Here is a 26,796-nt window from a genome sequence, read left to right as displayed (position 1 = left end):
AATTTTTATTGATTCTCACAGCGTTGTTAATTTTTTGTATTGAAATATTTTATACGGTATTTTTGTAAGTTTAACTAATTTATTTTTGATTTGTGAAATTAATTCAAGTTTCTAGATGATTCAAACGTACAAAGGCAATAAATCTAATCTAATCTAATCTAATCTAACCCTAGCCTAGCCAGTCTTTCGAGGCCATCCTGGAAAATGCCTTCGGTTGATTAACGCCTAGCATAAAAAAATAATTAAAAATTAATTTCTAATAACCAGAGTTTTTAAAACGTTTTAAAAATGGAACTGTGTAAATTTTGCCAAAAACAGATTTGAACAGCCTGACACATAAAAATGCAAAACATAAAATTTATGTGCATGATAAGCATTTTTTCAACTCCGGTAAAATTAAAACTAAAAAAAATGTGTTCAAAGCAGTTTGTGTGATTTGAAAATATATTTTATTATGAAATAAATATTTTGGTTTTATTTGCGAAAATTAACAGCCGAATAAATTTTGAAAACGATGCCCTTTCAATACACAATTATTTTGAAAAATCGTAGGATAATTTCACGCGCTTTTGAAAGGGGGATTCTTATTTAAAATATCTGAAATTCGAGATATCTTCATTTTGAAATGTAAAAGTTTGGAAAAAAAGTATATGTTTAATACATGCTCAAAATACTACCACAAATAAATAGTTACAAAATTTAGGCTGATTGAGATTCACAGCCAAAATTACATGAAAAAAATATATAGTTGAACAACTTTCGAGTTTGGAAGAAGGTTTGACTTAGTCTTATACTTTATTTTGCCTCGGGTCAAACTTTGATGCTTTATTTAATTTGAAAAGCTCTTGAAGATAAAAAAAATATTTAACACTAATTAAAAAAAAATGCAGTTGAAATATTCAAACACTTGATTTTAGCGCTCCAAGGGTTCTACATAAATCACTTTTTCCAATATTTCAATCAATTGTTTTGTAGTTCTACTTTCACTTATGACGCCCTTTCTATTTTAAATACTTACTGAAGATTTTTTACTGACTGGTTTTCTTACAAAAACCACCCTTTTTACAATCTTCCGGAACTTAGACAAAATGGCTTTTTCAGCATAACTTTTGAAGTACCTAACAAAACTTGCTGATTTTAAATAGAGACTTATGGGAACCCAAGACAGATCGAATGGGATCAACCGGTCAGAATTCGTTCAGCCAATCACACCCACACAGACATTTTCTCAGAACCTTGATTCTGAGTCGATATGTATGCGTGAAGGTGAATCTAGGTAATTAAGAACTCATGAAATCAAAATTAAGATGATCATTTCTCGAATGATTTTCTTTCTTCAGTAAGGTGAGGAAGTCAAAGAAAGGACAATGTTGTGATTACTGTCCTGAAATCGGTCGTATAATGAAAAGAGGCGTGATAATATATTTGAAAAACATGTTCCTACACACCAGTTCTCCAAAAAGCTCCAACTACTCCATTTTTACATACCGAATCCCCGGAAGCGAACTAAACGACCGCAAAGCTCCGCGAAACCTATGGCGTGATGAAAATTTATGATAACGTCATGATTCGAATTCCCGGACGCTTCGAAACCCGGACACCTCAATTTGTTCTATCAATTATTTGGATATAAGTTCGCATTATGAATGCCAAAACTGTGTTATTTGATGAATTCTAACATTAACTTTCATTTAAAGTTTGTTTGAAGGCTGTAGTTAATGTCAAAACAATTAAATTAAATAAATTTATAAGTTTACCAAAAATGTGAAACTTTTCACATGAAATATTTCATAGGCGTCCGAAGCACCGGGAAGGCAAAGCAGAAATTTGTGGTTTTGATTTCCTTAAATTCTAGCAAATTTTTATATAAAATATCGATTGTTTTGATGTTAACAGCTTATTTGAGACCTAAAGAATGCTATTCACTAACATTTCAGTCCAAATTTGTGCGATTCATAAGCAAAAACGAGTGTCCGGAATTCGAAGCAAAAGTGTCCGGATTTCGAATCAGCTTTTATAAGTGTCCGGGATTCGAAGCACAACAAGTCATTTTAATTTTAAAATTCTGATGAAAAATTGTTACACAGAAAAAAAAAAGATGGTAATATTCATCAGGAAATGGTGACAGATTTTGTGGCAAAATTAATGATAAATTTAACCCCAGAAAATGATGAATTTTCATCAGTTTTTGATGAATATTCATCAGGTTCACATTTTTACACATTTTTTATGTAATATTACACAAATAAAGAGGTAATATTCAACCTACCAAATTTTCAACATTCCAAAATTCAACTTTTTTTTTCTGTGTAGAAAAGACATATTTTGCATGCATTCTCTTAAAACTGACTGTTTGTACTACATCCTGATGATATTTCTACATTTCCAACTTATTACATGATTTTTTACCAGCTACAACAAAAATGGTATGCTACTAAGTGTCCGGATTTCGAATCATGACGTTACCTTCTTCTTGTGCACATCGTCGCAGGGGTACCGTAAAAGCTCAATTTAAAGCACACCGTTCTCTGCCACCACCATGCTTTAAACTCAACACCCACCGGATGACCTAGAGAAGCGCTAAATTTTCTTCCGTTTTTCCAACCACGACGACCGTGGAACCTTTCGGGACGTGCGATCCGATCGAAACAAAAATAGAAATTTGGCAGGTTCGTCCTTTGCGGGGCTCAAAGTGTCTCGGGGGAAAAACAGCTTTGTTGCTGATTTCCTGGAGGTTTGATGGTGGATTTTTGATCCTGGCTGGGAATTTTGATAAAAATATCTTTTCGTTTCTTTAGGGAATTATCCTAAAATAGAAGTAAATCCTTGCCAGATTGTTGTAAGTCTTGTTATGACGATAAGAAGACTTAAACAAGCATGAAGTTGATGACTTCTTCTCAGGAGTACATCCGATTGTTTAAAATTATCAGTTTTAATTTAATTTCAAAATTTAAAGGCTGCTTTCAAATTAATTTTTGGTTTTCTTTGTCATCAAAATCAATAACTGTCCTGTAAAAATCAACCCCCAGGGCACTACTGCTCAAAGAGGCACATCACTTGTGGCATCCCGATCCACCCAAAACCCCCTTTAAATTCCACTCTGTAAGTACTTCAACAGCGTCGTAAATACCTCAAATCGGCTTTCACAACTCTCGTCTTCCGTCGTGGACAAGCGTGTAATCCTTCGTCCCGAGGACTATACATCGATCGGCCACCCCACCCCTCTCACGACGTGGAGAGAGTGATTGTTTTTGCCGTAAGAGTCCTTCCTCTTTTGGAATAGAATGTCGCTTTCGCGCCAAAAACAAGCGGAAAAAAGGACAACTTGCTTATTTTTTGTTCCATCCCAAGACATTCTAGCACGGCCACCCACTGCCGCTGGTATCGTGGCCACATGTTCACGTAGTTTATTAAATTTTCCTTATTATTTATGGTTTTCGTGTTTTGCCCGGGGGTCGCCTGACTTTTCTACCGGAAAGTAGCGATAAACCGGATGAAAAGTTGCACCTTTCCGTGTGTGGGGTCACAGAAAAAAGAGGAAGAAAGCCAGTAATCCCCTTAAGTCGTTCCAATAAAAAGTCCCGAAGCAATAGTTGCCCAAATCCTAAATTACTACCTCGTGCACTTTCGTTCACTGTGTTGAAAAATAAAAAAAGGTACTTTCACCGGGACCGCCGAGTGTGCCATTCCGGTGGCATTTCCGGGCGCTTTTCAGCTCGAAATCATCAAACTGATTGGAATGAGCAGCGCAGACCGGGCTATGGTCCTTCGAGGGAAAATAGAAATGGAACCACGCTGAATGGTTCGGTCCCCGAAGTCATCTGCGCTGTTTCCCGGTGTGGTTGTACCGTCAACTGGGGCGAATCGGGACTAAAGTCTGAACAGGGACAGCAGATTTAAGAGCTCTCCATTTTGTGCAGCTCTCAATCACTGTGAAGTTAACAGATCCCCAAAATTCGATTTCAATTGTTGTCACTCTTCGTATGAAAGAAGTTTCAATCTGATCGTGCTATCTTGACACGAAAAATTGCTGCAAGTGCGGCAACTGGCCAAAGGGAATTTAGTAAGAGGACGTTTTGTCACACGTAAATGCCCGACTACTGTAAACACTGCTTATTATAACTCGGGATTAAGGTAACCAAATTCAACCAAACTTCGATATTATGCACAGAACGGTCAGCCAAGCAAAACGTGCTTGTTATTGTTTACATTGCGTGCATTATGTTTTTTTTATTATTAAGAGAAAAACATTAAAACGCGTTTTTCTCGAAACGTCAAAAGTGACGTGTGATAAGATAGCACGATCATGGCAATTTGCTGTTTAAACAATTTTCCAATTATTTTTAGATTTTTTTCAGTATTATTCTCATTAAGGCCATTGCAAATATTTTTCAAAGTTTATGTCTTTCAAAATTGGTCCAAAAAATCAAGGGCAAAAAAGAATTCCAAAAACTTCGAAATTTTAATAGAAATGGAAGTTTTATCAACTTAAAACAATTTTAAATGCATTTTCCTGTATTAAAAATCATATTTAGCATTTTGGGCTCGAAAAAAATATTTACAATTTTTGTAAAATTCCTGCATATACCTGCTGCAAAAAGTTTTTTTTCGCGACAAAAAAAATCGCATGCGCTAAGATTAAAAAAAAAAATGATTGCAAATCAACTGAACTGGTGTAAAATGCATTTTAATCACCTTTTTCGTTGAAATGTTGAAAGTATGGCTTGTAATTTAAAGTTTAAATTTGTATTGCCGCCTCCCTCCTCGACTTTGGTCAGAGCCGAGGGACATAAACTTCAAAAAATATTTGCAGCGGCCTAAAAAAATAAAAAAAATATGTCGTGCTCCCTTAGAAATTGGCCTAAAAAATCAGGGAAATTATCAAATTGGAGCAAGTGCTTAACCTGCCAAATATACGATAATTTTCTCTAGTATGTTTGGGCTCGTTTGGGAATATTTTGAATTTTTGTTTAATTCTTTTTTTTTTAGATTTTATTTTACGACTACACTAGGATATTCTGAAAACTATTGATTGCAAAACAACTGGACTTGTGTACATGCATTTTAACATACGTCTTTCGTTTAAATTTTTAAACAACTTGCCTGTAATTTAAATTTGTATATTTCTTTAATTTTTTTTGCCTGACTTTAGCCAGAGTCAAGATGCTGATACTTCAAAAAATATTTGCAGTTGTATTAAACAAATAACCCTCTTGAATTGTTTCTTCGAGTTTTGTTTTTTTTAATGTTTTATGTTGACCAAATGTATCATATGTTATCAATATTTGAAAAAAAGTTATCTTGAAACGATTAAAAAAAAACAACAAAAAAATTAACAGAGATTATTTTTGAATTAAAAATTGCTATCGGCAAATTACTAAATTTGGATAATGTGCCAAATAACTTGAGTTAATTTGTTTCAAAATAACGCCCTCAACATGATTTTAATTTTATTCTGAACAATATGAAGTTCCCCTAAGTTTTGTGTAATGATTATTATACTGGTACAAATTTTATTGAAAGTTTCTTCAAAGTTGGCCCGAAAAATCAGGGGGCAAAAAAAATATTTTTTTCATAAAACTTCAAAATTTCAATGGAAATTTAAGTGCAATCAGCTGAAATCAATTTAAAATGCATTCTCCTGCGTTTAGAATCATTTTTAAGTAGGTTTTGGTTGATTTAAAAATCTTTTGAATTTTCGATGTCAATTATTGCTAAAAGTTTTTTTTTCGCTAAAATTTTTGTTTTCGATAAATCTTACATTTTTTGAAAACAAGTGATTACAAAACAACTGAACTAGTGTAAAATGCATTTTAAAACACTTTTTCCGTGCAAATGTTGAAACTATGGCTTGTTATTTCAATATTTATATTTTTTTAATTTTTTTGACCTCCCCTCGACCCCGGCCAGAGCTGAGGGAAAAAAACTTTTAAAAATATTTGCATCGGCCTTATGATAAAAAATAAATATTTTGGAATGATACTAAAAAACACTTTAAAAATTAACAAAGATGATTTTTGGATAAAAAATTTGCAATCGAAAAGTACCTTGATGATTTGGATAATGTGGCAAAGGTATTTATGAGGACTTTTCTGAAAAAATAGGAACGCAAAAAAATCTTAGATCCTTATTTTTAATTTTTTAATTTTGTTGACACGTTTTAAGAACAATAATCCGCAACGTAATAGAAATCTGACTAATTTTTTTTACCTTGTTTTTTCGATTTTTTAAAATAGAATTTAAATCATACACGTTCAGCATCTTTTTTGAAACATTTCAATATTTAAATTTAAATTATTTTTTAAACTAATTCAAGCAAAAAAAAAATGCTACCAAACTTGCACCCCCTTCACGGTTCTGCACCCTTCACAAGAACCCTAGTAAAACCCATTTTCCCTCCACTCTCACGTACTGAACACATGTGTGTGGCGACGATCAATAATGTCACACCGCCCAACCACCCGCACAACCGCGACCATCGCTGGTCCGGTTCTGGAAGAGTCATCAACATTGTCCACGGTGGCGTATCGTCGCCTTCGTCCCTGCCAGGTCCTAACGACGACACATAACCAGGAGGACGGCTTGGCTTGTCGTGTGTGATTGTACGTGTGGAAAAAGCTCTTTGCCGGGATCCAGCTAGGTGTCGCCGCGGAACTCCGGTCATCGAATATGCTACTGCTAAGGTAGTGGGTTAGTGGTTCTGTGGGAAATTCTTTTTTTTTTTACTTTTCAATAATTTTTGCTTAAATAAAGTATGGTGGGCTGACTAAAAAAGGAAAACATTACAATTTATTTTTAGAACTTAAAACGTCCATAATTTGTGAATTTGTAAAAACATTCTACTTTAGGTGAAATGAGTTTCAAAAATAGTTTTGATAAAATGTTCAACCAAAGTGAAAACAAACAAAACCGGTTCTAGAAGCGTTTTCCTAAGATTTTTTTTAAAACACAATATGCTCCACTTCTCAATGCTGAGTTATGTTGCCCCGCCACGAGGAAAACGTGAATGCACCCGGAAGCTAAAACGGGGACTCCATTGCTAGTACATACTGCTTTTACTACTTTTAGAGGTGCAACCACCCAGGACCGGATATCACTTCGAGGCTCTCCGGCGGGACGTGTGGGAAGTTCGTTAGCGAGTGCCATTGCTGCCGTTATGCTATTGAATGGGGATGCACAGTGGGTTGATTCAAAGAATTTTACCAAACATTATTTCTTCTTTATAAAAAACACTGATATTTGAATTTTTGGTAAAGAACTCAGATATTGGTTGTATTTATTGCTTGTTTTTAAAATAGAGCAAGGTACAAAAAATTCATGAAAATTTATCTTCACCTCAATTATAAATGAAAGTAAAGTGTGACCATTTCCACAAACGCTTCCTACAGTATCATTCGATCGCTAAAAGCTACCCATTCCAGGCCTGGAGTGATACCATCAAACTGTAATAAAATTGCTTAAACGAGCCGCACCCACCCGTATGTTCCCCGTGTAATAAAGTACATCGGACCAGGCTGACGAATGCACCAGGCAACTGCAAATGAACTGTGGATAATGGCAAAATACCTGGTATTCTAGGACTCGGTGCTTCTGGCAGTTCTGGGGGGACCAACCTTTCCCCACAGCATTAAACGATGGCAAATGGGGTTGTGTGGTAAAAAGGGTTGAGTTTTGAGGGTTCATTTTTTGTGCTGTAAATACAGCGATGGGGTTCCTTTTTAAGGATAATGTTATAATGTAAAGAAATACGAAAAGGGCTTGGTAATGAAGACGCCGTTATCGCGTTGGTATTGCAATTTTATGAAATGCAATATTTAATTGCATCTTTACGATAGAGATACCATTTTTATTGCTAACATCATTACAACATCTATGAATTCAAGCCTGTTTTTTAACGCTGAAAACCCATCTCACATCTTCATTTTTATGTTAAAAAAAAAATATATATGAATGCAAAAATATTTGAAAAAAGTGAAACATTTTAATTTGCTTGAAAAAAATTTCAAGTTAAAGCATCTTTCAAAATTAGAACAAATATGCATAACACTTCTTATTCTATTCAAATTTATGCCTGCTTCTTTTCATTAGAACATAATCGGTTAGTTAGGCATATTTCTACAGTATGTAAAAAAGTATTTACACCCCTTGGGCACTATGCACATTTTGTGATGAAACATGTAAACAATTTAAAGTTTGACAGAAACCTAGTACTACGTTTTCTAATCTAATCTAATCTAATCAGACCCTAGCGCAGCCAATCTTTCGAAGGGATCCTGGAGAGTGCCTTAGGTTAGATGACGCCTAGCACTCTTCTTGTCATTTATTAACATTTGTAGTGCGCCATTGCATCGGAATGCATTGAAACATCACAAGCGTTAAAGCGGCCAGGCCTACTGCGTAAAGCCGTATCGCAGAGATGACTCGTAATTGGGTTGAGTTTGAGCACAGAGTGTTCGAACAACAACACAATTCTGAATTGACAGGGGAGGAAGAAGCGTGGGGACACACCACCATACGCTCCGAGATTTAGTTGTATTCGTTGGGAGTACCATGCTAAGAAGGTTTGGTACTCCGGAACCCTCTGGGATGGGACATTGTATTTCCACGAATGCCCTGGACACTATTTGCCGTGGTTATAGCGCCACAACTCGCTCTCTGTAACAGTATTCCTAATTCCAGTCCACGCTCACCAAGCCGTCATGGCCTAGTGGTTAGCATTTTTGCTTACCAATCCAAAGGACGGAGGATCGAACCCCGCCTCGAGCGACTTTGATTTTTCGTTCATATTCATCATTTCAAAATTATGTGTTCTTAACATTCTCTCGTTGAGAGCAGATGGGAATCGAACCCAGAACCATTCGCTTACAAAGCGAACACCGTAACCAGTCAGCCACGGCCGCTCCCACAGAAACCTAGTACTACGTTTTGTTCAGAAACTCATGCCGAACATTTTGCTATAAAAAGCTCATGAAAAGATGATTCCTATAAAAAGTTCTATTACAAATACTATTACAAAAATAAAAAAGGTGCAAAAAAAGTTTAAACACCTTTCGAAAAATTTACATAAATAAAGTTATTTGTTGACAAATCACCATAAATCCAGTCTCCCAACTCCAAATAGGCATCCTTGATCGACTTAAAAAAATAATTTGGATTGAATATAAAGTTTACTAACTACTTAGTATAAAAGTTTATATAACTCTGGAAATTCTATATAAAACTTATCTTAACTTAATTTTGCAAACTTTTAATTTGACTAAATGTCAATATAATACCATAGAATTGCTAAATAAATATTTCGGAGTGGGTAAAACATCGTTTTGGGGGTTTTTGTATCGATAGAATATATTTTTACTTGGAATTTCGTACCAACCCGGAATTACGTCGTCGGAAAATCCGCCGGCATCCGAACCGGTCCACGATTCACAAGTCAACCTATGTGGCATCGGAAAGGGCATAAAATTTCCGATCTTTTGATACCCAAACATCTAGGTTTTCTATAAAACCCACGTTTTTAAATACCTGAGCAAAAAGTAAGTTTGATCCACGAGAACAAAAATTACGAAATTCCATACATTTTTGACAGGTTGCTCAAACGAAACCATAACAACGTTTTTACCTAGGTATTTAAAAACGTGGGTTTTATAGAAAACCTAGATGTATGGGTATCAAAAGATCGGAAATTTTATGTCCTTTCCGATTTCACATAGGATGACTTGTGAATCGTGGACCGGTTCGGATGCCGGCGGATTTTCCGACGATGTAATTCCGGGTTGGTACGAAATTCCAACGAAAAATCTATTCTATCGATACAAAGACCCTCAAAACGGTGTTACACCCACTCCAAAATATTTATTTAGCAATTCTATGGTATTATATTGACATTTAGTCAAATTAAAAGTTTGCAAAATTAAGTTAAGATAAGTTTTATATAGAATTTCCAGAGTTATATAAACTTTTATACTAAGTAGTTAGTAAACTTTATATTCAATCCAAATTATTTTTTTAAATCGATCAAGGATGCCTATTTGGAGTTGGGAGACTGGATTTATGGTGATTTGTCAACAAATAACTTTATTTATGTAAATTTTCGAAAGGTGTACAAACTTTTTTTGCACCTTTTTTTATTTTTGTAATAGTATTTGTAATAGAACTTTTTATAGGAATCATCTTTTCATGAGCTTTTTAGAGCAAAATGTTCGGCATGAGTTTTTGAACAAAACGTAGTACTAGGTTTCTGTCAAACTTTAAATTGATTACATGTTTCATCACAAAATGTGCATTGTACCCAAGGGGTGTAAATACTTTTTTTACATACTGTAAATGGTTCTTTTAACATCAGTTGCGAAGATGAATTGATTACGCTAAAGGGACCATTAGAAAGTTTGCTTTTGGTGTTACATTTGAACATTTTCATTGAAATATTTGTTCAACTAAATTTATAAACTTTTAACCAAGTCCATGAAAAAATAGGTTAGGTAAAAATTTGCTGCTCCAAAGAAAAGGATTTAATATCATAAAAATATCATTTTTTATTGCCTTTAAAAATGAACTTTTAAGCAAAATTGAAAAAAATCAACGTTTACTACAGTATAATTTGTTTTTTAAATGTCTTAAAAATTCCAAGACATAGCCTTAATTTAGAAACTTTTTATTTATGTATTGTGGTCCATTTTTTCGATTTCAAATGTGAGTAAATCATGACATTTTGAGAGCTAAAAAATAAAGTTTTCTTACTTAAAAAAATCTTTTTAGACTTTGTTTAAAACAAGTTCTTAAGATTCTATTTTTATCGTATTTTTTAGTATAAAAAACTTCGACTTATCAATGTCATCTCAGCTTGAAAAATTTAATTATATTTTCTTATCATAAATATAAGTATTGGACAGTGTTCAGTTTACTTTTTTATAAGATCACAATTTTCACACAATTCGGACTGAATATAAATACCGTTAACTGGGGTGACTTTGATAGCCTGGGGTGACTTTGATAGGTTTTTCAAATGCCCGTCAAATTAATATCTATACATTTTTGAGAATTTTGAGTATGTAAGCATTAAGGGATAGCTTATTATCGAACATATAGCAAAAATGTGACTGTTACATTGGATGTATCAAAATTAGTAGCCAAATCAAATTTCTATCAATGTCACCCCGGGCTATCAAAGTCACCCCAGTTTACGGTAATCTTTTTTAAAGACCTTGCAGACCGACCTTAAGGTATAACAATTGACTTTGAATCGAAAACTGAACAAATGTCTGTCATCATTATTAAAATTATTTTATTTGTCGAGTTGAAAAAGTATTTTCGAAATTAAAATGTTTGATTTGTAGGAACAATTGTTTAATGGTTAAGCTTGATAAAACTTCTACCGGCAAAAAAACACCATAGTCGATACAACATGGATACAAAAATTTATTTTTTTTGCTGGTAACAAGTTTGATTTTTCATCTGAACTTTGGTTTGAAAAATAGTTTACCAAAAAGGTTTAGAATAGTTACGCGATTCCGATTTTTTTTTACATTACATATTTTTGCAGACTTAAACAAATATTTTCATGTTTACAATATTTGAGCTGCCAAAATTGTATGTAGGTTTACATGGACGACCTATTGATGCAAAATGACTTTTTTTTTAACCAAGATAAAGTATTTCGATAATTTCAACCTATTATAAATTTTGGGATCCCCAAAAAAGTGTCCACGTGGTTTGTGGATGGTCCCTATCCTGAGAAACGGAAAAAAATAAAAAATAAAAATAAGCATATTACCTGTACCAAATGTATGCATTTTGAACGTATTTTGACTCTCAGATCAGATCAGATTTTATTTTGATGTTAAAAACCATCCGGAAAATTCATTTTGTTCTCGAGAGAAACCGGCAATTTGAAAATCGAAATCTGGTGGCCACCCAGTTAAAGGGCCACTTGAAAAAAAACTCTATAAATGCTATTTCTCTACATTCTAACGCTACCAACATCTCTAAGTCCAATACATTGTTTTATATTTTTTGAAATTATGTATTATTTTGTAGTGAGTTGAAATGTATTTGCATAAACATATTTAAGTGAAATAATTTTTCTATTTAAAAATAGATTGATAAACTCGGTACAAAAAATTCAAAAGTTATTTCCCAATCGCTTAAATCTCACCCTTTCCCAAACAGTACTTGAAAGCTTCTTAGTGTTGATGACAGTCCACACAGCACTGCTCGAGCGGCCGGAAATATTGATTCAGATTGTCCGTTTTCCGCCAAAGTAAACACACTTTTGTCTGGTGCTCGTCAAACTTCCCTTGTCGAAATCCGTGCCCCAACGAAAGGACCACGTTTCCCCCCTCACGCCCCATCACTTGACAACAAGCCGCGCGTTTTTGGCTTTCCCATCTGGTGGTCCTTTTCAACCCATTTATCAGTTCTTCAACCCGCTTGGGAGGCAGAATTTCCGTTCATGAAAACTTTCCTTTTCCCAAATTGCGGGAGGGGGAGGCCTCGGAAAACATTGTCGATTCTATTCATGAAAAGCCTATTTACATTTGTAAATTTTCCATTTAGATGTAAAGTCCTGAATAAATTTTCTCGCGCGAACAGCGGCGCTCAAAACTGTTTCCTTCCCGAATTTGGCCGGATTCGGAGCTATTTCCGTATTCCGGTTGCGTACTCCGTGAGGGCTGCGGACGCGCGCGAAACCAATCGAAGGATCATTATCTCTCTTTCGCTCTTGCTCACTTGAGAGTAGGGACTTGAGGTTTTGATGGAGTTGTGAGGGCTTCGTCGGGAAAAAGAACATTTAGATGATGGTAATTGAGATGTATTCTTGATTTTGGGAAGCTTCCATCTTAAATTTAATGATTTTTTAGTTTGTGAGTTCCTCAATCTTTAAAAATTAATTTTATTTAAAAAAAAAACTTGAGATAAATTAATATCTGGCTTGGAGTGACAAAAAAAACTCATTTTCGAGTCTATAGAAGGGAGTTCATTAGACTGAATTCCCATTCCGCTGGACAGCCTTGATGTTCTTTTTCGGACCAATTTGAATACCAATCGGAAAAACTCACTTCAAAAGCATTTAATTAAGCAACTCGAGGGCTTTTTCCTTCCAGAAGGCCCCTTCCCAGACAAAGGACGAAAGGAAAAAAAAACAACACAACCAAATAAAGCTGTCAATAAGTTGTGACAGGCGCTCGAAAAAGGGCACCCGAAAAAAATCCAGCCGGACCTTCTCAATCCAATCCATTTTTCTGTCTCAAACGAAAGAACCAAACATTCCGGGTGACAGTATTATAATAAGAAAAACAAAATGAACGACCGAAAAAGCTGTCTCATTCGGGGACAATAAAATCGCAATTATGGGACACTATTGTCTTGGATTTCATTTGTGATTCTTGTTTTTTTTCTTCTTCGGAACGACGACGAATCTCGTCATTGTCGCCGGCCGGTTGTCAAATTGGCGATTTCATTCTGGGCCCGTCCCACGACAATTGAATGATGATGGTATGGTGGTTGTATGGTGAAATTGCTTTAGGCGACAATTTGATGGAAATTAAATCATGAGAGACAGTCATGCTTGGTTTATGGGCTGGATCTCTCTGGTGGGCAAAAAAAAGCAAGATCAAAAGGACAAATTACACAAAACGATGCTCTGACATTCGATGTGACATCGGTCTTACACGGAGAAAAAAGAGTTCCCAAAATCGTGAACAAGCGTTCATGAAAACGGGAACCACGAACAAAGTGTTCAAATCCCATGGTACGATTTTGAAAAACGTACCATGGCATTTGAACACTTTGTTCGTGGTTCTTATTTTCATGAACGCTTGTTCACGATTTTGGGAACTCATTTTTCCGTGTACCAAATTTGCAGTTATTTTATTAGTAACTCTTAAAAATTTGTGTAGGAGAACGACATCTATTTCCATCAAGCATCTAATGTTAGGAATGATCATTAGCCTGCCAAATATGTGTGCACCGAAATAAATTTTCGAAACTCTTGAGAAAGGATTTTCTGATTGATTTGATTCGATTAATTTTTAAATTAACTTTTGATAACAAAAACTCAATTTTGAAAAAAAAAGATTTTTATAATTTTTTAAAAATGTGGACAAAAATGCCATATTTTGAACTATAAATTTAAATTTAAAATTATCGAAAATACCCCCTTGGAAAATTTAATACGAGTTTTACTTAAAAAAAATGATCAACACTTTCAAAGACATCATCAATTTAAAAGCCATATCTCAGCAGCCAAATGTCGGATCAACAATGTCCAAAAAAAGATTATTTCAGAAAATGTTCTCAGCTCTTCAAGTTTCATTTTTTTTCAGAGAGAAGAGAGTCGAGAATGTTCTCAGTTTTATTTTTTTTCACAGATGGACAAAGACGGAAAAAAATTAAAGATTTTTTTTTTTTCATAAAATTATTGCGGGTATCAAGATTAATTATCATTCCACTGCGATCGTATCCCGCCGTTGCGGAAATCGCAGAGGTCCCTTAGTACGCTCAATTGTTGGCAGGCTCGATCAACATGCTTCATTTCATATCTGAATAAGACATGTGGTTGCAAAAAAATCTGAAATAAACAGAGCATGCTCGGAAAGCCATGCTGGTTTTTGGTATCCTGAAATGACACGTGGTCGTGAAATGCGTTACGCTAATCAAAGTGCGCGTTATAGTCGCAGCCAACCTACAGTTCAGAATAGACCGCCGCACTTTGCGTAGTAGCCAGACTGACGCTCTCTAGAACCGCAGAATGTTAAAATATCTTGCCAAGGATAATATCTAACAAAAAAAAACGGAGAAAAATCAAATCCATATTCTTAGCCTGGAAATGACATTAATAAGAAATTTTAATTATTTTAATTTTAATTAAATGATTTGTGAATTTCAGTTTTGCGAAAGTTTCAATACTTTTTTAAAAAATATTTTTTTCCAATTTTAATAACTTGGCGAAATTCAATACGTCTGTCATACCCTTTGGCTCATAAGTTGTTATTTTTGTCCATTTAAACTGAATGTACTAGAAATAAATGGCTCAAAATCTGATATCGTGCCTAGCAGCTGAATTAAAAAAAAAAGATTTTCGGAAAAATATCATTTTCGAGTTCAAATTCATGTTTACAATAAAAAATTACTTTACTTAAGTTTTCATGTTATAGACATTTAAGGAAGACATTTTTCCAAAAACGATCAGTTTTTTGCAATCAAAAAATACTTCATATTGGAAAAGCACCCTTGCAAAATTATTTTTTCTTAATGCTGAGAAATTTTTAGGAATTTAAATTTAACAATCAATTCTTATTTTTCAACTCACGATATTTCGGCAGTTAGTGGTTTTATTTTCAATGTTTGTTTAAAAATGACCTTGACCTTTTGGACATTCTAAAGTAAGTATTTTATTCCTTCCAATAAGTTTTTTTCCTAACATTTAAAAATATGTTTATAGAAATAAGCAGTTAAATTTATTTGAATTCATTCAAACTCCAAATAATCCAATAAAAACATTATAAAATCAAAATTCTTTAAAAAATTGCGAAATTTTAGTGAATTATTCAGTTGAGCTGCAGTTCAATGTAATTTTGGAATTACATCGCTTTGCAATCATTGGTTTGGGTGCTGCATACAAAACTAATAGTTAAAAAATAGCGGTTTACAACAAGTTGCAAAAAGAAGAGTTTTTCAGCACGAGTCGTACAATTATCCAACGGATTTACCGAGTTGGATTAATACGCCGAGTGCTGGAAACATCAGGTTTTGCAACGAGTTGCTTACAATATTTTTTGCAAATGTTACTTTTCGATACTAGTGCTGAATAGTTCAACTTTTCAGCACCCATTTCAGTGCTGGAAAAAAGAACTTTTCAGCACTAGTATTGAAAGGTATTAACTTTCCATTTTGTTATTTTTGGTATATAAAGGATGGCCGTTTCGTCGCTCGGGAAAGACAGGAGAAGTAAGTAGCTTCACGACGGAATTGCAAAAATTAACTCTTTAGAGCAAACTAAGAGAAAGGAAAAAAATATTATTTTTTCACTAGTACATATCTTTTAATTCATAAATTTCATAAAACCCTTTTTTTCTGCCTTTCGTTTCTCAATCTCTTTTCGCTCATTTCTGACGATTGGGATTCTAGTTGCTCACGATTGGTTGCGGGCTGACGATTCAAACGATTTGATCAGCACTGAGCGAGTGATTTGTGGTGTTAAACCGAAAATATGGATAGCATTTTCGTATAGCCAGCTGTCAGAAGTTCATTAGAAATCAGCATAGATTTTTTTTTTTTCAAAATACCTTTATTCATCCGTGAGACATTTGAAACTGGTCAACATTCTTTTCTGTTATAAAACTTAAATTCTTATCTGTTATAAAACTCAAATTCAGTTCAAAATTGAAATTCAATTTCAAATTTGCAAAAGTTCCTGATCCAATTTTTTGTGCATTTCCAGTCAGATCCAGTCAAATCCAGCTGAACAATTGCTTCTCCATTCAAAAAGTCACTCGATTGAGTTCTTCCCACATTTGAGCTACTCTTTTTTTTTGTTCTGCAACTCAAGTGTGATCCTTGTCCTAGTGACAACTCGAACAAGCAAACTGCTTTCTCATCCTTTGGGATTTTGGATCGTCAGTGCTTTTTTGTTTGTATTTTTGCATCGACTGTTGGACATGACCCAAAAGCATTGCTTGATGAGATTTCACCAACCGAATGATGAGCTAGAATTCACAATAGGGTGGCAAAAAACCACAATCCTTCATTTTTGCAGAGTGCTAAACTGCCGTTCTACGCATAATTGTCCCATGTCATTTTTTGTCGATTCTGACCTTTTGTCATTTTTAGGTTTAGTTTGACGTTTACTTTTCGAAAAACAGTGAAAACAACACCAAGTCTGTTTGTCCCATCGTAGTAATTCTACGCATAATTGTCCCACCAAGTATTTTCTATCACGAAATTAGCAGTTTTACGGAGTATTGTGTCTTGTTTACCTGTTGTGTAGCAAGAGGATTGCATTAAGAGTGATGAACGGCTAACTCGGATGATTGGGGACTTATGGGGTGAATAGGGACCCACGGGACAATTATGCTTAGAAACACAAAAAATGGTCGAAAAATTTCAATCGCGTTTTTCTCAGTTGCACTTTTTTGAACATGGGACAATTATGCGTAGAACGGCAGTAAACGTGTCGAAACAACTACACAGCTCTCCCAGGTTGTGTCCACCTGAATAGAGCTCAATGCGATGTTTTTGGCTGTTCACAGTCAAAAGGCCCCGTTGATGAAATGCACTCTATTCAGGGAATTTGAATATGAACAAACCTGGCCTCCTGTTCGTGCACAAACACACGAAATTCATCAAGTTTGCGTTTGTTTGCATTCAGGCCTCGGTTGGTCGGTCGGGTTGAGCTTTTTCGCCGCTGGGAATGTTCGGAATGAGGTTTTGGGGTGAAAAATTTCGGATGAGACCAAATTTCGTCCGTTTCGATCATGCAATTTGTTCGCTACGTTGGAAATGGATGAAGTTAGCTTCCGTTGAAATGGTTTCGGGGTTGGGAGTTGCTTTTGGTTGAATGATTTTTGTTTGATTCGTAATTTGCGGTGTTTGTTAATCAACAAATCAAAAAATATATAATGAAATTCCTGGAAGTTTCTAAAAAATTCTAAAGAGTGGAATTTCAAAGAAGTAGTAAAACCTCCATTCAACTCCATCCAAATCGGTTCCAAGCGCTCCATAAGGTCCGTGCCGTAACTCAGAGTATCTTCTCGGAAAAGCACGCAATGGCGGGGTAAAACCCTCGGGCCAAATCTGGACCATTTTTCTCGAAATAGTGGGAATGATTTATTCTTAGATCAATGCTTCCCGTTCACACTGCGGGCCCGCGTTGGTGGTCGGATTTCGGATTTCGTGAGCGGATTTTTTTTCTTTCGTTTCCCGGGACTCTAGGCAATTATTTAGACCGTATGGTGGAGAGATAACGAGGGGTGGGAGGTTCGCTGAGCAGAGGGCTTTTTTCCCAGGGATAGGATTTATTGGAAACGTTCAGGATGATGGATTCGTGTGGGGTTAAGGGGAACCATAAAAATTAGAGTTGGAAGGGTTGGCCCGACCGTGATTAGTTTTCCTGAAATTATGATAAATTGTTCGATGCAATTATGAATTTTGAAATAAATTAATAACCATACCAGCTTGGGTAATGAATATTCGATCTGATGGCGTGAATTCTAAATTGCACCCATATTGGAAACCTAAAACCCATCAACATAATAGCTTCTGAACAAAAACCATAAAACAGTGGCATATGTTTACCAAATCGGTGCTAATTATATCACAAATGGTGGCTTTCTAACCAGCTACTAATAATAAGCTTCTCCTCACCCCTCATTTAGATACTGTAGCGATGCTTGATTTGTGATGCACACCGTGGAAAATTAATCATATTAAAATTTATGATGGGTTTCTGGAATAAAAAAAACCTGCTTTTCAGGTGCAGCTTGTGAGACAGGGCGAAATTGAATTTCACATTGCGAACTTAATTAATTGGTGTTGGAAATCAATTTCGGTAATTGTCAGCGGACATGCATGGACAAGCTGGCAGCTCACAGGCAGAATATGCAAATGAGGCGGACTTGGGCTGACTATGGTCCAGCAGTGGGCCACCCTTGAGAGTTGAATTGTTTACGTATGGTTCTGTTCGATTTAATTTATTAAGATTTATTTACAGCAGTTTAACATGTTTGTTTAAATATGTAGGTGAGAGACTTTTGTAAACTTTTTTTTTTAATTTGGAATTATTTTAATACAGGAATTTTGAAAAATCTTGTCCAACATTTCGTCGCTTGTATGACACGTCTGCTGTAAAAATACAGCACTTGTCACAAGATAGCACTTAAGTTGCGATTTATTAATTGTTTTCCAAGTCAAAGTCGGGTAATGACTAGAGGGTGACGATTCTCGAGATTTTCAATTTCCCGGGAATCGAGAGTTGAACTTGGAAATTTCCCGGGAATTCCCAGGACCCGGGAGTTTTTTTTTTACTACGCCAACAGTGTCAAAAATTTAAAATGAAAAATAATAAGTTTGTTTCTTTTAAATGAATTCAGTTACTGTTAATTCATACTAATTCTATGAAACGTTAATTTAAGCAGCCTCATTGTTTTGAGGAACTATATAAAACATTTGTTTTTTTTTTCTGAATCTGAATACGAATCTTAATTCGCACTCAGTGATTTTTCAAAAGGTTCACAAACTTGTTATTGGGTAATTCTCCGCCAACTCACACAGCAGTTGCCCCGACCCCTCTTGGATTTGCGTGAAACTTTGTCCTAAGGGGTAACTTTTGTCCCTGATCACGAATCCGAGGTCCGTTTTTTGATATCTCGTGACGGAGGGGCGGTACGACCCCTTCCATTTTTGAACATGCGAAAAAAGAGGTGTTTTTCAATAATTTGCAGCCTGAAACGGTGATGAGATAGAAATTTGGTGTCAAAGGGACTTTTATGTAAAATTAGACGCCCGATTTGATGGCGTACTCAGAATTCCGAAAAAAACGTATTTTCATCGAAAAAAACACTAAAAAAGTTTTAAAAACTCTCCCATTTTCCGTTACTCGACTGTAAAAAATTTTGGAACATGTCATTTTATGGGAAATTTAATGTTCTTTTCAAATGTACATTGTCCCAGAAGAGTCATTTTTTCATTTAGAACAAAATTTTTAATTTTAAAATTTCGTGTTTTTTCTAACTTTGCAGGGTTATTTTTTAGAGTGTTTTTTATGTTCTACAAAGTTGTAGAGCAGACAATTACAAAAATTTTGATATAAAGACATAAGGGGTTTGCTTATAAACATCACGAGTTATCGCGATTTTACGAAAAAAAGTTTTGAAAAAGTTGGTCGTCATCGATCATGGCCGTTCATGGTCACCCGCGACAGACACGGACGACGAAACAAAGAGAAACGCAAAAAGTAACTTTTTCAAAACTTTTTTTCGTAAAATCGCGATAACTTGTGATGTTTATAAGCAAACCTCTTACGTCATTATATCAAAATTTTTGTTATTGTCTGCTCTACAACTTTGTAGAACATTGTTACACTCTAAAAAATAACCCTGCAAAGTTAGAAAAACACGAAATTTTAAAATGAAAAATTTTGTTCTAAATGAAAAAATGACCCTTCTGGGTCAATGTAGATTCGAAAAGTACATTTAATTTCCCATAAAATGACATGTTCCAAAAATTTTTACAGTCAAGTAACGGAAAATGGGAGGATTTTTAAAACTTTTTTAGTGTTTTTTTCGATGAAAAATACGTTTTTTCGGAATTCTGAGTACGCCATCAAATCGGGCGTCTAATTTTACATAAAAGTCCCTTTGACACCAAATTTCTATCTCATCACCGTTTCAGGCTGCAAATTATTGAAAAACACCTCTTTTTTGGCATGTTCAAAAATGGAAGGGGTCGTACCGCCCCTCCGTCACGAGATATCAAAAAACGGACCTCGGATTCGTGATCAGGGACAAAAGTTACCCCTTAGGACAAAGTTTCACGCAAATCGAAGAGGGGTCGGGGCAACTTTTCCCGATTTCGTGTGAGTTGGTAGAGAATTACCCTATTAGATTTTTGTAAAAAAAATAACTAATATAGCTAATATATAATTTCCCACTATCGGTAATTTTGCAATATGATAAACAAGGACTCAAAACAACAAATTAATTTTTTTTTGTAATTTTTAAGTTAAACATTAAATATTAATTGAAGAAATATATACAGTTATCAGGAAAACCCAAATGTTCACAAAAAACTAGATTGGAATGCTATGCTCAAGAGAAGATATGGAAATTGAACTTAACTTGAAAAAGCTTTTCCCTTTTACAAATAATAATGAAAATGAAAAAATAATATTTGAAAATAAAACATTTGATTTCATATCTGGGGTGTACCTGCTAAATAATTTTTAAGGTAAATTTTGGGGTCCACCTTTTTTGGCTTCTCTAAATTATAGTTATTGGAATTTTTGACGAGTTAAAATTTACACTTTCTGAATAAGAAGATTAGAGAAACATTGGTTTATTCAAACTTGAACATCGAACATTGGACATTCAATGTCCTAAACAATTTTGAATTTTTCAAATATTTTTCTGATTAGTTTATATAAATTCGATATTTATAAGTTTAAATTTCCCGGGAGTCTCGACCGAATTTCCCGGGAATCGAAAGGTCCAAAAATGGTCAATTTTCCGGGAAATTTTTCCCGGGAATTCCCGCTCGTCACCCTCTAGTAATGACGCACAAAACATTTTAATAATTGAGAAAGTTTGAATTGCCATTTATTTATTATGTACTTCATTATTTTGGTGTCTAAATATGTATAAATCAAGCTTTTTACTACAGGTTTTCAATATTCCTTCAACTTCAAAAAAGTAATTTAACTACTTTTTTCCTCAGCTTCATTTGTTTCAGGGTTAAGTTCGAGCCACCTTTTCCGATAGTTGAATCTAGATCCATTCAGGCACTGACAACTCTCGTCAGGAAGTCTTTCACGCCATCGATCCGATTCCGGATACAGGGAACGAACGTCCTGGACGTTCACCGATTGTTGGTAGAGTAAAAGATGGACAATAGTCAAACCAAAAGCAACATTTCTTTCTTTAGCAACAACTGTATGGTTGATTCCTTTCCATGACAGATCAAAATCATCAGCCATAGAATCTATACTATAATTTACCGATAGCTTAACAGAAGCTTTCCATGTCTCATCAGACCGGTTGATCTTAAGCTGGAACATTTCGTGGTAGTTGCAGGTGCCATAGAAGGTCATCTGATCTCGAACGAGCGCGTATGAAGGTTCCATCATCAGGCAGGGGTTGAGTCGCAACAGTTCACTAGTGTCAATTATACCTTTATATCCTCCGTAATAATCAACGTAGAAAAATGACACCGGTTCGTTGGAATCTTCGACAGTTTCACCAGCTAGAAGTCCGTGGTCCTGATTTGGTGTACGAAATTGGATCAATGTATCTTGAGTACTCGGGCTCAGGAAAACCAATCCGACGAGAGTTGCACTTAACCACTTGGTACTCATTTCACTGCTGGTCGAAAACTGCTTGCAATCTAAATTGTTGCAACGCAATTTAACCATTTTTCCCCCTTCAACACGAATGTGGTAATGACAATTTAAGCGAACAATTTGCCAAATCATTGCTAATGTGAAGGAAAATTTTCGTTTTGAAAATAATGACATCGGTTGTGCCACAAATTAATTAACGTTTTTGATGATCTATTGTTATTTGTCTATTTGTTGGTGGTGTTGATAATTTTTGATTTTCATCACTCTTTTAAAAAAGTTAGGAAAAGCCATACTTTTCGAAACTGTTATATTACTCATCTTTGAAAAAAATAATACTATCCACTTTTGTCAAAATAGAGTCGGGAGCTTTTTTGCCCCGGGTTCCAATGCCACCTTGAAATTTAAAATTTCACTAAAATAGTGTTTAAATTTTACTGCCTATGTGAAAAATTCAACGGCTAATATCCCATTCCAATGAGATTCATTCCAATGTGCATTACCCGCATTTTCCGTCAAAAATATTTTCCTCTTCAAGGGGTTTTTCTAGATTTTCCGGAAATGCACAAATTAAACATCTTAATTTAACTCCTAATTCCACACAAAATATGACCAATAATTTTTTAAAACCATAGTTCTGCTTGAGTTTTATTAGTTTCAGCGTTTGTAGTTCGATGCCGGTGTGCTCTTTTGTACTAAGCTTGCTGGGATTCTTATCTAGATAGAACAAGAGAGCACACGGGCGTCAAGTTATTGTTTTGCTGAAAATGTGCACTTCTGGAAAACAACTTGATTTGTTTACAGTTCTCAAAAAAGTGTTCAAAATATTTAAAAAACAGGGAGTCTTTTTTAATTTTTTTATGTTCAGTAAATAAACCGATTTGATAACAATATAGTTAATCAGAACTATTTTCATAAATTAAATATTTCCCGGTTTCTATGTTAACAATACCAAGCTTGTTAATTTATCAAATTATCGTTGATAATATTATCGTTTTCGTCGGGACGATAACATTGCCCGGTGCTGGCGATATTGATGATGTTCTCTGAAATCTATTTTACGTTTTTTTTAGAAAATGAAAATGCAAACAAAATTTCGCTTCGTATAATTTCGACACCCATTCACGAATTATGAAAATTGGAGTGTTTTCGATAAATACGGCATTTTGTGAAAAATTTTATTTTCGAAAAATACGGTATTTTTTAAAAATTGTAGTATTTTCAAAGTTTTTGAATATTTTTGTTTGATATATTGCGAATTTTGAATATTGGAATATTTTTTTGAAAAATACGGTATTTTGTGAAAGTTTGTTTTTTTCGTAAAAATACGTTATTTTGTGAAAATTTGCATTTTCGTTAATAATACGTTATTTTGTGATTTTTTTTTAAAATACGGTATTTTGAAAAAAAAAGAGTATTTTCGAAATATATGGTACTTCGTGAAAACTGAGTAGTTTATAGTTTTACGGCAAATTGTGAAAAATTGTAGTTTAGAAAAAATACGGTATTTTTTGAAAATTGTAGTATTTTCGAAAATACGGTATTTTCATTTTTTTGAGTATTTTCGTTGATTTCGAAAAAAACTGTATTTTGTTAAAATTTATAATCTTGTAAAAATACGTTATTTTGTGAAAATATTTATTTTCGTAAAAATACGTTATTTTGTGAAAATTTTAAAATTGTAGAAAAATACGGTACTTTGAAAGAAAAATAAGTATTTTAGAAAAATTCGGTACTTTCTGAAAAGTTGGAATTTTAGAGTTTCACATCATGTTGTTAAAAATTGTATTTTCGAAAGGATACGGTATTTTGTAAAAAAAATAGTATTTTCGCAAATACGGTATTTTGAATTTTTTTTAAAGTATTTCTGTTTGATTATTAAATAAGAAATATACGATATGTTGTGAAAATTTGTATTTTCGTATTAATACGTTACTTTGTGAATATTTGTATTTGCGTTAAAATACGTTATTTTGTAAATTTTTTATGATTTTCGAAAAATACCGTATTTTGAAAAAAATATTATTTAAAAAAACGGTATCTTCTGAAAAATGGAGTATTTTAGAGTTTTAGTTAAAATAACAGAATTTATAAATGTGTTAATGTTTAGACTCAATTATCCAAAGTTTCAATCACCCGAAGTTCGATTATTCCAAGGTTTGTATGGGACTTCGATAATGAAATCACAAACAAAAAAAAAAAATTTCTTTTTTTTTCATTTTTTTAACAGCAAATTCGAGTTCTGCAAACCCATTTTAGTCAAATTTGAATGGTTGATTGTCTTAAAAATGACCGAATACTTTTTTAAGTATTTCGTAAACGCCATTTTGGCCGCCATCTTGGATTTAAACATTCTAAATCACTTTAGAGTAGTCTTGGGGTGGTACTTAAGCTCGACAATCAAAAATAAGATAATCGAAGAATCGATTATCCGAAGTGAAATTCTGGACTGAATATTGTTATTATTTTATAAATGTTAGAAGGAATTCAAACACCTTACAATGGACTCACTTTTTTAATATTTGACATTTTTTTTGAATAGTTGAGAGGGTAGAAAGCGCACTCAAGTACAATAAAAAACTCAAAAAATGAACATTTAATTACAGTTGGTTAAACGGTCGGGGAGTAGCAAAGATTTAATTAGATCAGAATACCAATTTACCACCGAACGAAATCTTTTGAGAAAGCAAACTGAATTGATACACTTTACTGAGCGAATGCATGAAAGTTCAAGCAATTTAAATAAAACAAACAAAATTTCACGTTCAAATTTATTCCATTTCCCCCACCACCAAAACGTAAAATTAATCAAAACTTTCTCGTTTCGAACTCTTTTTGCAGGTGAACCCAGCCGAAATTAAAGCAAACTCAACGTTTCGATCCTTCCTGGAACGGACCAGCAAAAAAAAACACTCTTGGTTGGGTCCACCAGACGAAGAAGAGGACACCATCAATTTCCCCGTTCCGTAGCCCGGAACGAGGTCATCCAGCGACACATAAAATTTTAATCTCCCAGCCTAAGGCCAAACACTGCCTGGGGGGTGGTGGTGGGACTCATTAGTTGTGTCACGTTGCAGAAGGCAAAAGGCGTCTCGTGCCGACACACGTGTCCAGAATTCACAACGTCGACGATGATGGAGTGCGGTGACCAAATTCAGGAACCTTGTCTCGCTTTCGGGATGATTGGCTTTCCGGATCACGGATGGCTCAACAAGTAAAAGAAGAACAGACGCGTGTGACGGTTTCACGATAGTTTTATTTTTGTGGTTTTTCCTCTCCGAGGAAAATGTGAAGCGAAGCAATAGTGAATTTTCCGGAACGGGAAACCGAGCTGCAGTATGGAAATTAAATGAGCTCAAAATTGAATACTGCTCCGAAAAAAAAGCAAGTGGATGGAAAAAGTTTTCATCAGAGATAACCGACGAAAAAACGGCAACTTTTCAGTGCCCACATGCAACAAGTGGAAAGCGCGCCACAACCAGTGTTAAAGTCTGTTTAAGCCAGAGCCGCCAGTGTGTATTAAAAAAGTTGTGTTAATTGAAACATAATATTCGCTCAACGGAGTTTACTGGCAGTGTCAGTGGGGGTGCTTGTGAGTACGAAAGGGAAAAGTTTGATCACCAGATGAAAATTAAACAAATCGATGACAAAGTTTTTCGTGATGGAATGTGGAAAATTTGCTGATGGAATCATGCCATGCCGCAGAGTTTAGCTGAGTAATCAGTACAAACTTGCTGAATTGAATTGAAGTTTGGTGTAGATATTTGCTCCCTTCTCTCTCTGTGTGTGTAATAATAGAATTATAAAGGAGCTCACGATGGCGATGGAATGGATTACAGCGATCGATAAAAGGTGAGTGCTTTGAACCACAACAACTTAACCCTCTCTTGGTTTTTAAAAGAATCCTTTTCGACCCAAATTAAAAAAAAAATCGCAAAAAATCCAGTTTTTGACCAAATCTAGTTCCAACCTGGAAAAGGGAGCGGCCGTGGCTGACTGGTTACGGTGTTCGCTTTGTAAGCGAATGGTTCTGGGTTCGATGCCCATCTGCTCCCAACGAGAAAGTTAAGAACACAGAAATTTGAAATGATGAATATGAACGAAAAATCAAAGTCGCTCGAGACGGGGTTCGATCCCCCGTCCATTGGATTGGTAAGCAAAAATGCTAACCACTAGGCCATGACGACTTGGTAAGCTCGGACTGGAATTAGCAATACTGTTACAGAGAGCGAGTTGTGGCGCTATAACCACGGCAAATAGTGTCCAGGGCATTCGTGGAAATACAATGTCCCATCCCAGAGGGTACCGGAGTACCAAACCTTCTTAGCATGGTGCTCCCAACGAATACAACCAAATCACGGAGCGTATGGTGGTGTGTCCCCACGCTTCTTCCTCCCCTTTCGATTCAGAATTGTGTTGTTGTTCGAACACTCAGTGCTCAAACTCAACCCAATTTACGAGTCATCTCTACGATACGGCTTTACGCAGTAGGCCTGGCCGCTTTAACGCTTGTGATGTTTCAATGCATTCTAATGCAATGGCGCACTACAAATGTTAATAAATGACAAGAAGAGTGCTAGGCGTCATCTAACCTAAGGCACTCTCCAGGATCCCTTCGAAAGATTGGCTGCGCTAGGGTCTGATTAGATTAGATTAGATTAGAGATTAGAAATCTAGTTCCAACCTGGAAAACCGGATTTGGTTGCTGTGGCCACCAGGAATTGGCTATAACCGAAACAGACCTATTTAAG

The 26,796-nt window shown here is 34.9% G+C and overlaps 1 protein-coding gene across 4 annotated transcripts in view; it reads left to right on the top strand.

Annotated features, from left to right (window-relative positions):
• Nucleotides 1–26,796, top strand: part of LOC120423495 (rap guanine nucleotide exchange factor 4) — a 330,099-nt gene that overhangs the window by 21,087 nt on the left and 282,216 nt on the right. For all 4 annotated transcript variants that reach the window (XM_039587335.2, XM_039587332.2, XM_039587331.2 and 1 more), the window contains one exon: nt 24,887–25,897. In XM_039587335.2, the coding sequence (XP_039443269.1) occupies nt 25,863–25,897 (35 nt within the window). In that variant the 5' untranslated portion in view covers nt 24,887–25,862. The remainder of the gene's footprint in view (nt 1–24,886; nt 25,898–26,796) is intronic.

This window comes from Culex pipiens, chromosome 3, assembly GCF_016801865.2.
Source record: "Culex pipiens pallens isolate TS chromosome 3, TS_CPP_V2, whole genome shotgun sequence".
NCBI classification, from domain to species: domain Eukaryota; kingdom Metazoa; phylum Arthropoda; class Insecta; order Diptera; family Culicidae; genus Culex; species Culex pipiens.
The sequence above is the reverse complement of the archived record's forward strand: the minus strand, read 5'-3'. Positions and strand labels throughout refer to the sequence as shown.